This window comes from Phaenicophaeus curvirostris, chromosome Z (genome assembly GCF_032191515.1).
Source record: "Phaenicophaeus curvirostris isolate KB17595 chromosome Z, BPBGC_Pcur_1.0, whole genome shotgun sequence".
Classification (NCBI taxonomy): Eukaryota; Metazoa; Chordata; class Aves; order Cuculiformes; family Cuculidae; genus Phaenicophaeus; species Phaenicophaeus curvirostris.
In genome coordinates, this window is record NC_091431.1 from 51,128,242 (window position 1) to 51,144,826 (window position 16,585).

At 45.0% G+C, this 16,585-nt stretch overlaps 1 protein-coding gene across 1 annotated transcript in view; it reads right to left on the minus strand.

Annotated features, from left to right (window-relative positions):
• The window catches only part of TBCA (tubulin folding cofactor A), a 36,242-nt gene extending 20,051 nt beyond the window's left edge, over positions 1-16,191 (minus strand). The window contains exon 1 of the mRNA XM_069880747.1: positions 16,089-16,191. Within this exon, the coding sequence (XP_069736848.1) occupies positions 16,089-16,141 (53 nt within the window). The 5' untranslated portion in view covers positions 16,142-16,191. The remainder of the gene's footprint in view (positions 1-16,088) is intronic.
• Between the last annotated feature and the right edge of the window lie 394 nt (positions 16,192-16,585).

A 16,585-nucleotide genomic window follows, 5' to 3' on the forward strand; every position in this document is an offset into this window, starting at 1 on the left:
AGAATTTGGAATTTTGTAAATGGCAAGCATGATGTTTTAAACCTAACTATTCTAGACTATCTCCTCTTGTACACACAGGAATGAATTCTAGGTGAAGCATTAGCAGTCAAAGACAATCTTTAGGAATTTATTTTATTTTAAAAAGAAAAACCACACAAAATCCCCCAAACCACATGCTTGCAGTATGACTCATACTGCATATTCTTGCTGGACATAAACACCTACTTTGATAAGCTCACGTAATAGTCACTTTAAACAAAAAAATGGTCAATCACTACCACCATTTTCAGTAAAAAAAACCCCACGTTGTACTGAATTTATCTATTTTCAACAACGTATGTACACCAGAAAAGGAAATGTCTAACTTGGGTCCATTCTGTCTTGAACTTTGTGTTGGAAGGAGCACTGGATTTCCCCAAATTTCTAAAAAGATGGCTTTAGGTATTTATTTGGACTCCATGTTTGTGACTACTTATCAATTAAAAAGCACTCGATCCACCAATGTGAATCTTTAGGGACGGTCTGAGCCAGTTCAAGTGTTCTATAGTTTTCACATGCTGGTAGTTTTATACTGGTGTCATTCTTCAGAAATTATACGTGTCAGGCATGCACACCTCCCATTTACTCCAAGGAGTCTGGCCAGTGTGTTCCCTACGTCTCTCCGTCTGTCCTGACATACAGAGTTAACAGCTGCCACAATAATTCATGGACACCCACAGGGATGTCTTAAACGTCTATGTGACATTATCATGTTTTGCCTTTTCTTGTCCCAAAAATACTGTACAAAAATATTATTTGGAAGGTTTAAAGATATTCTTACGATCAAAACAAAATGTCACAGCTCAATAAAACAAGGGCTTCATTTGCTATTGTATACCTAACATCAACAACTTCCTACATGTGCCAAGAGTCTCCCTCTAAATCACATCTGCAAACTGCTGCCCATAGTTTTATAACAAAAAATGTATGGCTGATCTGTTCTGAAAGCAGTAAGTACTTTCTCACACTACCTACAAGATGCGAAAAAGTCTTCGAGAAGCACAGAAACCTTCTCAAGTCCAGCTTTGCTTAAGAAGTCTACAGAAGACCCAGACATTCAAAGTCAACATGCATTCAGTATGCCTTTGGCCATAAAGTTCTTTCTTCATGCCTCAGTCTTTATCCTAGAATTTTAAGATAAGGCCTCAAATTTTAAGATAGCAATGTTTTTTTAAATGACAAAGAATTGCTATAAAAATTTATTTTAAAAGAGACAGCTACAGTCTAAAAAAATGGTACAGTATACTTCGCAGTTGGGTCAGTTGTTAAAAAAATGCAAAATCTGTATGGCAGTTTCATTTTTCTAATATGTTTTGGTAAGAGTTTCTATAGCAAGTGTTACCATTCCATGAAATATCAGAAGCATGTGAAAACTTTGGATTTGAGGCACCTGGTAGGTAATTAAGCTACCAACCAGTGACTGAATTTTTCCTTCTGTTTTCCTCTATTTAAAATTAATCTACTGAACAAAAATTCTCAAGTCCTTTCTCTCCTCAGACACCCAAATTTAAGTAAGTATAAACTGAGCTTTATATAGAGCTTTAAACTAGATGTGAAAGGGAGGGGGATGAAGCCAGGCTAGTCAGGAGTGAGCCTGGAAGTGGAATTCAAGTGACTGAAAGATGATGTACTGGCAAGGACCACCAGTATAACACCACAGAGCAAGTGGGGGTGAGTGCATCTGGTGACAGAAAGGATGAAACTGGCACTGGTGGGTTAGATATTCCAAGGACCAGTCAATTGGGAATGAACGTTATTCCCTTTATAAGAGCTGAGGGTTCACAAGCCCAGCTGAAGTGCATTTACACCAATGAATGCAGTGTGGGCAATAAGCAGGAGGAGTTGGAAGTTACTGTAGGGCAAGGAGACCACAACTTAGTTGCCATCATGGAAACTCAGTGGGATGACTCGTATAACTGGAGTGCAGTTATGGTGGCGTATAAACTCTTCAGGTGGGACGGGAAAGGTAGAAGAGGTGGTGGGGTTGCCCTCTGTGTTAGAGAGAGCTTTGATACCCTTGAGCTTGATTATGGTGATGACAGGATCGAGTGCCTGTGGGCTAAAATCAGAGGAGCCCACAAGAAGGCAGATATTGTGATGTGAGTCTGTTATAGACCACCCAGCCAAGAAGAAAAAGCTGATGAGCTCTTCTATAAACAACTGGGAGTAGTCTCAAGGTCACTGGGTCTTCTCCTCGTGGGAGACTTCAGTCTTCCAGATGTCTGCTGGAAGTACAATACAGCAGAAAGGAAGCAGTCTAGGAGGTACCTGGAGCACGTGGAAGACAACTCCCTCACACAACTGGTGAGTGAGCCAACAAGGGAAGGCACCCTCCTGGACCTGCTGTTTGTGAACAGAGAAGGCCTTGTGGGGAATGTGATGGTTAGAGGACGCCTGGGGCAAAGCGATCATAAGATGGTAGAATTTTCAGTTCTAGATGAGGTGAAGAGGGGGATTAGCAGAACAGTCACATTAAAATTCCAGAGGGCAGACTCTGGACTGTTCAGAAGGCTGGTTGACAAGGTCCCATGGGAGACAGTCCTTAAGGGCAAGGGAGCCCACAAGGGCTGAGTGCTCTTCAAAGAAGAAATCATAGAACAACCAGGTTGGAAGAGACCCACCGGATCATCGAGTCCAACCATTCCTATCAAACACTAAACCATGACCCTTAGCACCTTGTCCACACGTGCCTTAAACACCTCCAGGGAAAGTGACTCAACCACCTCCCTGGGCAGCCTGTTCCAGTGCCCAATAACCCTTTCTGTGAAAAATTTTTTCCTAATGTCCAGCCTAAACCTCCCCTGGCGGAACTTGAGGATATTTCCTCTTGTCCTGTCCCCTGTCACTTGGGAGAAGAGGCCATCACCCTCCTCTCCACAACCTCCTTTCAGGTAGTTGTAGAGAGCAATGAAGTCTCCCCTCAGCCTCCTCTTCTCCAGGCTAAACAACCCTAGTTCCCTCAGCCGTTCCTCATAAGGCCTGTTCTCCAGCCCCTTCACCAGCTTCGCTGCTCTCCTCTGGGCTTGCTCCAGAGCCTCAACATCCTTCAAATCCTAGCAGCTCACGAGCAAACCATCCCCATGTTCCAGAAAAGGAGCCGGCGGGGAAAAAGATCAGCTTGGTTGAGCAGGGAGATCTTGAGGGACATCAAAAAGAAGAGGAATGTCTCTGACCTGTGGAAGAAGGAACAGGTGTCTTGGGTGGACTACAGGGAGGAAGTGATATTGTGCAGAGGAAAAATCAGGAGGGCTAAGGCCCAGCTCGAGCCCAGATTGGCCAAGTCGGTGAAAGATAATATAAAATCTTTCTATAAATACATTAACAATAAAAGGAGGACCAGGGAGAATATTCAGTCCCTATAAGATTCAAATTGAACAACTGTGACAGGGGATGAGGAAAAGGCTGAGGTACTTAATGCCTTCTTTGCCTCAGTCTTTAACAGTAAGGAAAGTTGTTCCCTGTGTGTACACCCAGGAGTTAGAGTAGCAGAACAAAGCTCCCATGATCCAAGAGGAGGTGGTTAGAGACTTGCTTACCCAGCTAGACACCCACAAGTCTATGGGGCCAGATGGGATCCACCCAAGAGTATCAAAGGAGCTGGCAGATGTGCTTGTCAAACCCCTTTCCATTGTCTTCCAGCAGTCCTGGCTGACTGGGGAAGTTTCACTGGACTGGAGGCTGGCGGATGTTGTGCCCATCTACAAGAAGGGTCGCAGGGAGGACCCAGGAAGCTACAGGCCTGTCAGTCTGACCTCAGTGCCAGGGAAAGTCATGGAGCAGGTGATCTTGAGTGCTATCATGAAGCACATGCAAGAGAACTGGGTGATCAGGCCCAGTCAACACGGGTTCACAAAAGGCAGGTCTTGCCAAACTAACCTGATTGCCTTCTACGACAAAGTGACTTGCCTACTGGATGAGGGAAAGGCTGTGGATGTATCTTCTTGGACTTCAGTAAAGCCTTTGACACAGTTTCTCACAGCATCTTGCTAGGAAACTGTCAGCCTCTGGCCTGGACAGGCGCAGTGGAAAACTGGTTGGATGGCTGCGCCCAGAGAGTGGTGGGAAATGGAGTTAACTCCAGTTGGAGGCCAGTGACAAGTCGTGTCCCCAGGGCTCAGTGCTGGGTCCAGCCCTGTTCAATGTCTTTATCAATGTCCTGGATGAAGGCATCGAGTGCACCCTTAGCAAGTTTGCGGACGACACTAAGCTGGGTGGAAGTGTCGATCTGCTGGAGGGTAGGGAGGCTCCAAATGGATCTGAACAGGCTGGACCACTGGGCTGAGTCCAATGGCATGAGGTTTAACAAGGCCAAATGCCAGGTCCTGCACTTGGGGCACAACAACCCTGTGCAGTGCTACAGACTAGGAGAAGCCTGTCTAGAAAGCTGCCTGGAGGAGAAGGACCTGGGGGTGTCAGTTGACAGCCGACTGAACATGAGCCAGCAGTGTGCCCAGGTGGCCAAGAAGGCCAATGGCATCTTGGCTTGTATCAGAAATGGCGTGACCAGCAGGTCCAGGGAGGTTATTCTCCCTCTGTACTCGGCACTGGTGAGACCACTCCTTGAATACTTTGTTCCGTTCTGGGCCCCTCACCACAAGAAGGATGTTGAGGCTCTGGAGCGAGTCCAGAGAGGCTGGTGAAAGGGCTGGAGAACAAGTCCTACAAGGAGCCGCTGAGGGAGCTGGCGTTGTTTAGCCTAGGGAAGAGAAGGATGACGGGAGAGCTTATTGCTCTCTATAACTACCTGAAAGGAGGTTGTAGAGAGGAGGGAGCTGGCCTCTTCTCCCAAGTGACAGGGAGAACACATTTGCCTTCCACATCACTTAATAATCAATTTCACAACTGGCACATTCTGTGTAAAAACCAGTTTTATTACTTTAAAGCTGCAGATTAAATCCAGAAGAGCTCAAAGGTCCTGAGAGAACCTTAAGGTAGAAGGCAGTTCCCTAACTACCACTTCCATATCATCATGATTTACTTCCTTATTTGCTACTCACTTTCCTCCACTTCAGCTCCCCAAACTGAAGAGCAAACTAACACAAGATGGTTTAAGACAGTCAAAGAGCTGACCACTGCTGATCAAGTCTTCTGCCCTCCCTGCCCCAGCATACATCTCTGCCAGCACTAATGCTCCAATGATCTCTCCATGAGCCAATTCAGTTCACCAATACAGCAGGAAATTAACACAGTAAGAAAAAAAAAAAAGCTGACAGTTTTTCTCCTGGGTTAAGCAAATTGAGCGAGCTCAGCAAAAGGTTGAATAGCATCAGAGACCAGAGAACTGAAGAGAGGGAAATGAGACCTCTGAATTTAGGATGACATTGATTTCTCAAGGGACTTCACTACTAGTCTGGGGTGCAGAGCTGCAAGAGGTTTAGACTGTTCCAACTTCTGGCTTCTGCTGAAAAAGCCCCAGATCCCCCTCTTGCTCATACATATGTTCCTACTCTTGCCCTTCTACATCAATGCTAGCTTTATCTCCAGCAGTTACGTCATTAGCAGTAGCAAGCTGATCTACATCTCTAATCACAGGAAGGACACAGTTTACATGAAGGCTGACAGAGTAAAACAGCATGCAGAACATGATTTTTTCAAATGCATAATGAAATTAAGATCTCTATACTGGGTAGACAAAAATTCTGCCTTCCTGAGCCACAGACGCAGGCCTGAACTACTTACTAGTGGATGCCTAGAATAAAAATGATAAAATGGTACAAGGACAGAGCAAGCACGCGCTACTTCTCTATGTATTTCCCCAAACCTCCAACAATTGCCAAACAATCAGGTTCTACATGTGCTAGAATGACACCTATGTGCTTAGGCCACCAAATAACGACTGTCTTCCAGCATTAGAAAAATCAACACAAGAAACATTTCCTTGGCTGGACTGAGCAAGCTCAGTGGAGCTCTGAAGATGGTAAAAGAGAATTTCTCAATTTTGCTACTGAACAGCTTCACTACTGAAAGGACATGTGTCTCTTCAAAACGTAACATTACTATTACCCATGGTATATGCTAATGTGCCATGGAAACCTGCAAATTTCTTACACATGTTCACTAAGGCTACATAAGCACACATGCAGTACATACCAGGGCCTAAAAGGAAAAGTCACGGGAGGAAGACGAAGGAAGGAAGGAATACAATACTTGACATAGTCATCACAAACTGCCATGTTTTCTTAGCCATGAGTGACTATTTCCTGATTTGGAGAGGATCTCAAGTTTGTGTGTTCATTTTATTGATGTTGACAAGATCATCATGAAAGATAAACTTTGTCTTTTAAGAGTAAAGCTATAACAACACAAGTACACATAAAATTTTTAGCCCCCCTGCATCTACAGCCTATAGAACTCAGTCATCATGGCATTTCAGGTTAACTTTGCAAGCCTGGATTTTGTCAGGGATTACTACAGTGAAGGCTATGAAAATCAACTACAGGTTGTTTTTCTTGGAAGTCCCTCCAGCACTTTGCATTCTGTCCTTCCATCTCAACACGGTTATTCCTATGCTTTTGCACTACAGTCCTACAGATTTTTTTTAAATCCTTGCCACAGCAACAACTGAAGTTCCCCTTTTTGCCCTGCTGTGAAAGTCTGCCTGTCTAGGGCATCCCTGACTAGCAGCAGACAGCGGGTGCATGGAGGGAGGCAGAGGAATGGAAGAATGCAATAGATACAACCAGGATACAACCTTTTAAGTTATGGACTACTCAACAGGCAGAAGATGCTGGCTGGTAGATCAAGATTTTGCTGAGGTACTGCAACAAAAAACTTGGATAGTCAGAGGCAAAAAAAAGACATTGAGCCATTGACCACTACTCTCTGAATGCAACCATACAACCAATTTCTTATCCACCAAATAGTCCACCCAGGAAATCCATATCTCTCCAATTTACAGAGAAGGATGCTGCGGGGGACTGTGTCAAAGGCAGACAGATCACATCCATTGCTTTTTCCCATGTCCACTGATGTGGTTACCCTATCATAGAAAGCTACTAGATTAGTCATACAGGACTTGCCCCTGGTGAAGCCATGCTGGCTGCCACTAATCACCTCCCCATCCTCCATGTGCTTTACTATAGCTTCTAGGAGGATCTGTTCCACGACCTTCCCAGGCACAGAGGTGAGGCTGACAGGTAGTTCCCCGGGTCATCTTTTCTACCCTTTTTAAAAATGGGCACAAGTTACCCTTTTTCCCATCACCAGGGACTTCACCTGACTGCCATGGCTCTTCAAATATCATGGAGAGTGGCTTGGCAACCACATCAGTGAACTCCCTCAGGACTCTGGGATGTATCCTGTCAGGTCCCGTAAGATTTACATATGTTCAGGTTCCTCAGGTGGTCACGAACCTGATCCTCCCCTGCAGCAGGAGAGGTCTACCTTGATCGGGTAGACTGTAGTATACACAAACCACAAGGTTCCTTTTGCTGCCTTTGTCTTTTTATTCTGACCCACAAACTTTCAGTCTGTTTGTGGCTACTCTTCAAAGACAGCTCTTCACCCTCTATCCATTTCCTGAATGGAGGGCAATACCTCCACACCTCCTTCCCGGTCTGTCCCTTCTGAACAGCCTGTAGCCATTGACAGCCACACTCCAGTCATGGGAATCATCCTGACAAGTTTCAGTAAAGGTAACCAGATCACAGCTTTCTAGTAGCATGGTAGCTTCCAGCTCTTCCTATTTGTTGACCAGGTTGTGTGTGTTTGTATAGAGGCATTTCAACTGGGCTGTTGGCTGGATCACCTTCTTAGTGAACACCCCTTATTACCCTTAAGGCGCTCTGTGGAAGTTTCCTTGTTGACACCTACTACTGCAGGAGCCTCCCACTCATCTCCACAAGACTTCAACTGTGTTGCAGCAACCCCAGCATGCCCCAGGGCAACAGGTGGAGGGCCCATACCAGCACTCCATCCTTCTAACCATGGTATGTCAGACACCTTGTCATAGGCAAACCTGATACTATCCCTCTACTCCTTCATATCTAGTTTAAAGCCCTGCCAATGAGCCCTGCAAGCTCCTGAGCAAAGACACTCCTCCCCTTTTCAGAAAGGTAGCTCCCATCTGATACCTGTACACCTGATGCCATGTAGGCCATCCCATTGTCAAAAAACCCGAAGTTATTATGGTGACACCAGCCATGGAGCCATGTAGTAATTGTTTGGGCTCATCTGATCCTTCCGATGTCACTGCCTGTCATTGGACAGAGGGATGGAAAAATCACCTGGGCCCCGTATTCCCTCACTAGCTGTACCAAGGCCTTAAAATCTCTTTTTATCACCCTTGGGCTACGTACTGCAGCTTCTCCATCTCCCACACAGAAGAGCAGTTTGAGGGCCTTACCAGACTGGGGAGTTTCCTAGCAATATCCCTTACCCAGGCTCCTGGGAGGCAGCAGACTTCCCTGTGAGTAGGGCCTACTTGACATATTAGACCCCCTGTTCCCCTCAGCAGGGAGTCTCCTACAATTATGATTCACCTCTTCCTCCTTGTGGCCATTTTAGTAATAAAGGGGAGGTGTCATTCTGGTCTTGGCCCCTCCTCTGATGTAGATAAATCATCACCCACATTATGCTTCGGTTGGTCCTCCACAGCTACAGCCTTGTATCTATTGTGGAGAGGCACTTGGGGAGGTGTTGGCAAGGAGGGGGTTTGTTTTCTGCCCTGCTGGTGGACTTGTTTCCATTCACTACCTCCCTTTAAGTCCCTGCCTGCATTCTGGTGGGGGGAGGATACCAAATCCCTTTGATCAGGGGCTCTTTCCAGTGGATGTCTCTGTTCCCATTGCAGGAAACTCAAGGTGTGGTTCTACTCGTCAATCTCTTGCTCAGATTCCCTGATACTCCTTAGCCTGTCTACTTCCTCTCACAGCTCTGCCACCAGACTGAGGAGATAGCGCACCTGCTCACACCTTACAAAGCTGTTGCCTCTGCTGCCCTCTGTTTCCAATGCAAGCTGGAGGCACTCCCTGCAGCCAGAGACCTGGACAGCTGCATGTTTTCCTGGGAGCTCAGTCTGGGCTGATGTGTCCCATCTGGCAGGTGCAGAGGATGCAGCCTCCCGCCAGGTGGATGCTCTAGCTGGGCTCCTGCTCACCAAGTGAACTCACCTCCTTAGCACAGTGACTGTGCCCTTCCTGCTCACCCTGCCTTCGTGAACTGCCTTTGTGAACTGCCCCCGCAAACCGACACGCTCCACCCTTCTGACAGGCCTGCTCCTGGTCGCTGCGCTCCTAAAGGGCCACGTTTAAATCCTCAATGGATGCTTCTGAGACCACCCTCCTCCCATCACCTACCATGTGGCAGCTGCTGGGACCAAGAGTCAGGATCTGCCCGCCCCTCGCTCCCTGCTGAGGGGTCCCCTCGCTCCACAGAGCACATTTTTTCCTCTATCTAGTACACAACTGCAGAACTTACCATCCAAGCTGCCGATTCTCGACGACTGAGCCATAATGGTAAACACAGCCCTCAGGATTCCAGAATCACGTGTTTTACTAAAGGCTTTTATTTTATTTTTTTTTTAGAATAGGTAATGGGATGGAGGAAGGAATGTGAAGGAGGCAATCTTTTAAAGATCTGATAATTATTCTCTTAAATTTGTGAGATACTTCTAAAAAAGTAATCAATGTTTGGTTCTGCTTATCTGGTAAAATAAATGAAATAAAAATAATTTTAAAAAAACCCAAACCAACAACACACTATGCAATTGTAACAGCAAACACTACGCTCTTCTCACATCTTTTAAGACATATGGGTACTGTTCAGTACTCCCTAAGTTTAAAACATTGAAACACACATGGAAATAGCAACCCCTTCAAACAAGTAGTTGTGATTCTGCAGACTACAGTCAACTTGCAATTAGCCTTCACATAATTATCTGGATTGGTGACTATGCATGCCACAGATGTCAACTCAGACAGCATTATGTAAATGCAGCTGCGCTCTTTTCTCAGCCAGTTCACATAAAGTAATTTTTTATGTGGAACACAGACTAAGTTAAGAAGTCTAAAAGATCGAAGGGGCCTTCAAACACAAGGCCAGCTTGGGATTTCCTGTGGCTGATACTGGTGCCAGGAGCACTACAGAAACTATCTAAGACATATCTATGTAGCTCTGGACCACAGCAAATACATTTGGCTAGCATTGAACCCAAGCCTAATACTCCAAGACCGAGCAGGTGACAACCCTAGACAATCCTACATGCACAATGCTCCAATATCTTGAGAAAGGTTACATAATTTGGACAGAGTCAGCTTCTACCCAACCAGGAATATATTCACTCTCCAGAGTCCCCGAGCTCTTGGATCTACAGTGTACACACATTAAATTGCTTTATCATGCTGACTGAGTATAGCTGAGCAGCTTTGCAGATCATTCCTCAATAACTGTGTAACATCAGATACCCCAGCTCTTCTCACTAACCGAGCTAAGAAGCAGTTGTTGCATACAATCTTCTAATTATAATGAGAATCAAGAAAGGAGACACAAGCTTCTTGTCAATATATTAATGCTTAATGCAAAGAATCAGAGCTAATACCTATGGCTAGTGGGAAACAAGCAAGAAAACGACCATAATTCATACAATGGATAGAAGATTGAGAAAACCTGTGATTACACAAGAGATAGCAAATTTACTGAGTAACTAAGAAAATTAATTAGTTTTGTGCTTGAATTAGCAATGGAGTCAACAAACAGCAAAAGCAATATCTGCAACCTCTGCAATACCTCATACTTTCATGCATGTCCATTTGTATCCTGAACTTACCAGTAAAATAATTCAATTTAAAAGAACTATTTACATTTCTATTTAAAAATAGACAAACAGTTTTGTTCAACTTGCAGAACTTCTTGTGCAGAAGTGTAGGGGGTGTGGGAAACCCACAGTCTAAATTGCTTGGCAATGTGATGGTATTTTACAAAGTCAAAAAATAGTATCAACACCAGTGTGACAGGCAAAAGAACAATCTTGGGACGATTCCATAGTTTTAGAAAGGTAGTTTTAAAAAAGAGCTGCTTCACAAAAATCAATACACTTTCCCCATAGGTTCATGATGTAAAATTCTATAATCAAAGCTTGTAGATTTGTAATTATGGTATGTCAGCCACATTTAAACAAGAGTGTTAAAAGATTGTTAAAGTTAAACTAACACAATTGCAATGTGAATTGTCTTAGTCTCATTCTAATCTACTGGTGTCACTTCCACTTAATCAGATGGAAACTATGGGCAAATTTCACTGCTGTTTTCACATGACCCAACTTACTTTGTTTGCAGTAGTTTTTAAAATCATTGCCAGTCTGAAATGCAAATAAGATATTTTTAAAAGTTTTTTTTCCTAATCAACTCCCTCATAGTCCAGCAGGTTATTCAAGTCTGGATTTACTGAGAGTAAGACTATTTTAAAGTGATTAAACCAGAAGTATTGCTTGTTAGAACATAAGCCACAAATACAGCTAACATTATTATGCTCATCAAATCTACTTTTTTTGAGTGACAAGTTAATGAATGTGTGCAATCCCTAAAAGCATGGCTATCAGTTTGGTCAAATAAAGCAGAAGGTTCTCCCCATTTCTAGTTTAAATTTCTTTCACCGATATAATGCAGCAACGAAAGAATCATGAAGCAAGTAAAGTACCCATGACCTACAATACAGTCTCTTGAAAGCAGTACAAAGAATTTATGATATACAGCTAAAAAAAAAATCTAATATTACTGCAGCTGCTTTATTCTTAGCTTTTTTAAAAAAAGTGATGTGTTAGGTAATAGTGAGAGAAAACTATGTACTACAGCAGATCATTAAAAAAAGACAAAATGTTGAAAAAGCTCAATACACCTTGATGATTCTTGACCCTTACCTTTTTTTATATACTCTTATACCTGAGCATTGAAAATGCTTTAAATTCAATGTACTCTTCTAAACCGCAGATGCAGAAAAAACTAGGAAAATTAATTGAAATGTTAAGTCAGTTACTTTATGGCATATTTACTAAGACTCGATGTGAGTCGTCTTACACACTAGGAATAAATACCTATATATATAATTGTTCTAGCCCAAAATAAAAGGACAACTTCAATGTTCCTAAGTTCATTCAAGTCACATGCATGACCTCTGTAACAGAGGGTACACATCTTCACGCAGGAGAAGAAATGGTGGGGCAGAACAGAGCCATACCTATTTTCTTTTATCTGTGTGCAACCATGACAGAAGCAGAAGCTGCTGCTGTTATCATCTGCTCTGCAGGGAGTGTAAGATAACACTCCTTTTCTTCCCCGCCTTTTTTTTTTTTTAAGTGACCATCACTTACAGTATGCCAGCTGCTGTGGAGTAACTGTAGATGTGAATACTGTTACCACCAAACAAATACAAGCCAAGTTTACTTGCTTATTCACACAGCCATTCTCCGAAAGCAAGTCTGAATCCTCTTTGCTGTATTTGTACAACTTCCCTGGAGGTCTTCACTTTCTTTGTACTAGCCCCAAAATGCATACAGCTGTGTGGCTACCTAGTTCAGGTAGACCTCATCCTTCAAAATAACTTTTTCCCCAGTTTTTTAGTGAATCAGCTCCCTGAAAAATACACATGGGTAACACAGCCTCTCAGACTTAGATCAGCTTAAGCTATCATGGACCAAAACCAAGACTTCTGGCACAAGTGGGAGCTGTTTCAGTGGAGAGGAACATGTATGCAGTACCCTTGAAACATACTGCAACTTATTAAGCATTGTTTTTGAGAGGCCACAGTTATTTGTATTAGGCTCACAAAACATTTCTCAGGAACAGTCAGACTTTGCCCGGACTTGTCTTGGCCAACCTACAGCTTTTTACATATTTAACTGTAACTGCTATTATGCCTAGGTGACAATTACCTGCTTTGTTTTAATTTTTGCTCAGCTTTGTACAATTGTGTGGTATAAAACTATTGTATTGATTTTTATTAATAATAAAAAATGAGCTATTTCTAACTTAGAATAAAAGAAGCAGCAGAAAAGATCAAATTTGATGAGAACAGAAACATGGGATAATAGCAGAGCCCTTGAAAACACAGACACAGGAATATGCTAGTTATAGCACTAGGAAATGCCCTAGTGCTATAAACAACTCGCTAGTAGTCAAATATTGGTGAAAGGAGTGCAACCCTGAGAGATGGCTAAAACCAGTGTTAGGATTCAACATGTGTAAAAAGGGCAATACATGGTAAATCCCGAAAAATAGGGGAATGCAAAACAATTAAGCAAAACTAAGATGTGGTCTTTTTATATGCACTTCTAAATGCAGACTCTGAGAATCACAAAACAATCAATATCATATTTCTTTCAACAAAGGATTTGGGATGCTGATTACTTGCTTGAATTTGCCTTCTCCCTGCCACCTACTTGAGCTAGTGGTCTTAGGGACCCAGAAGTCCAGAAAAAAAGTGAGTGTAACATCAGGGAAAGGGTTCTATTAGAAGCCTTTGTGTACGTTAATTTTGACTGTATATTAATTGCTTTAGTATTATTGTAACTGTACTAATATCCAGTGGATATTTAAGCAACCTACTCAGCAACTCGGACACAACAAGCTTGTAACAAAATCAAAACCAATGCTCATGGAATTCATAAGTCAAGTGAACAAACGTAAGAGCCACACTAAGCAGTAAAGAAATTGCTCACACAGGACAACAACCACTGCTAAATTTTAATCTCTTGCTCCCAGCTCTCTCAGACTCACACTGCAGAAGGAAAGCAATGGAGGAAAAGAATATATAAGCTAATCTCAGAGCTAGAAGCACTACAGACAGTGTCATACAGGCACTGAGATAGCTTAACATGCAGTTGTCTGCATTCTTAGGCCACTTCGAGGTCCACGAGAACACAGCCACATGGTACAGCATTCACACGTGAACACGCAGGTTTGCACCAGCTCTGCCAGGGTCTCCATGCAGTTGTTCATTGCCTAGTAAAGATTTTTCCCGTCACTGCATCCCAATCTATGAACATCAGGAAAAAGCTCGTTCAGGTAACTTTTGCGACGATTGTTAAGCAATGGTCACACAAAATGCTATTCACTATTAACAGACAATTCTCTCAGGAACACTATCAAACAGCAGCAATAAGCCAATAGTGAACCTTCTACAAATTGCAAATTCTACAAAAGTAAAATTACCTCTTTTTAGACAGAACAGCTTTCTCAAAAGTTTCTAGACAAAGAAGTTATACTTTTAGCTAACAGAAAGAAGACACGGATTGAGAAAATGCTAAGGTAAGTAATTCTAGTTTCCCCAGACCTCAGAATACTTTATAAAAAACAGCACAAAATACTATTCACTTAAAAATGCACATAAGTCAGTTACAGTGTTCCTGTCCAGCTAAGCCAGTAAGCACAACACAGCTGATGAAACAACACAAACCAAAAAGTGGCTACCAAGCAACTCAATAAGAGGGCACTAGAACTTTAGAGCTTAAAAATAATGTGCAAGTTCATGATTTGCAGTCATTTCCTGCATAGTGACAGGAAACGGGACCTCACAAGCATATAATCATGTCTTGCAGCAGTACTTGAGAACTGCTCCTAGTTTGGAACCTAGGAACTCAAAAGCGTCTCTATCTGGCATAAACAGTGATAAATCTGTATCTATTTTACTTTTTGAGTCTTCAAGTCCAACCTTACAAAGCTAATCAGATATTAGAAAGTGTGCCCACCCTACTGCAAGTCTTTTACTAACTGAAATTACATATGTCATAACGTGAAGTTGATTCTGTGGAACTGGACCATTTAGCACCCTGCTCTGGCACACATACCAACTCCTGTCTGTGCCTGAGCCAGCACAGTCCTGGTACAATTGTAGCCTTATCAAACAACTTGGTGACTGAACATTTGATTTCAAAGGCTTGTGTTTCATAGAATCATAGAATCACTAGGTTGGAAAAGACCTCCAGGATCATCAAGTCCAGCCATTCCTACCTGCCACTAAACCATGTCCCTGAACACCATGTCTACCCATCTTTTAAATACCTCCAGGGAAGGTGACTCAACCACCTCCCTGGGCAGCCTCTGCCAGTGCCCAGTGATCCTTTCGGTGAAAATTTTTTTCCTGATATCTAGTCTGAACCTCTCCTGGTGCAATCCCTTAGAAGGATTAAGACAATCCCTTACTGTGTAAAACCCCTTTTATGCAATCCCTTAGAAGGACTCGGACAGCCAAACTACAACTGCTCTTCAGAATTAAGACTCTGTTAAAGCAAAATGGAGACTCAGGTGATGAGTTTACCACCGGTTTTGCACCAGAAATTATCTGTTCATGAGTGGAAGGTGTCCCTGCCCATGGCTGGGGGATTGGAGCTAGATAATCTTTAAAGGCCCCTTCCAACCCAAACCATTCTATGTTCAGCTTTCGCTGATCAGCTTTTGCACGTGAGACCTCATGCCTTGGCTAGGTGGCCAAAGACCACCCTGTACATGGGCAGGGGATCGCGGCTCCCCAGGGATCTCTAAGCTGGTGTAGGGGCTAGAGGACAAGTCTTGTGAGGAGCGGCTGAGAGAACTGGGGTTGTTTAGCCTGGAGGAGAGGAGGCTGAGGGGAGGCCTTCTTGCTCTCTACAACTGCCTGAAAGGAGGTTGTCGTGAGGTGGGCGCTGGTTTCTTCTCCATTTTGACAGGACGAGAGGAAACGGCCTCAACTTGCTCCAAGGGAGATTCAGTTTAGACATTAGGATAAATTTCTTCAGTGAAAGGGTCGTCGGGCACTGCAGGGCGGCGGCTGAGTCACCGTCCCGGGAGGTGCTTAAAAGACGAGTGGGTGATGGGCTCGGGGATACGGTTTAGTAGTGGCAAGGTACGGTTGGACTCGGACGATCTCAAAGGTCTTTTCCAACCAAGCGATTCTACGATCCCACCTCGGCAAGGGCGCAGCAGGGAATCCCGGTTTTACTGCCGCCTCGGGCACGCGAGGCCCGTCCTGGCGCGGGGGCGGCCGCGGGGCCTCCTCCGGGCCGGGGCCCGGTCCGTCCCGGTCCCCGCTCGCCGCCGGCTCCGGCGGGGGCCGCCCTGCCTCGCCGCCCTCTCACTCACCGCCTCACGACGCCGGTCTTGATCTTGATCTGCCTGAGGCGCGGGTCGGCCATGGCGGGGCTGCGGCGGCGGCGCGCGTGCGCGTGCGCGGGGCGGGGCGAGGGGAGAGAGGAAGGGAGGAGCGGGAGGAGCGGCCCCTGCGCGCTCGCGCCCTGGCGGCCTCGCGCCCAGCCCCGCCCCTCCCCTCCCCCCGGCAGCGCGAGGGGCCTTGTCCCGGGTCCGCGGGCAGGGCCGGCAGCGGCCTCTCCCGCCCACGGGGCCGCGTCAGCGCCCCCCGGCACAGCGAGCGCCTTCCCCGCTCGCCGAGGAGCGACTGTGATGTCCTTGTGAGCCCCGCAGCAGCCGCAGCTCTGGCTGGTTCGGAGCCTCGGGGCCAGCCCGGCCTGACCTCGCCCTCGGGACCGGGAGCGGCTGCACACAGCGGGTCGCAGGAGAAAGCGCCGCTGCCCAGCGCAGGCCGCGCGGCACGCAGAGCGCTGTCAGCTCCGAAGAACGAG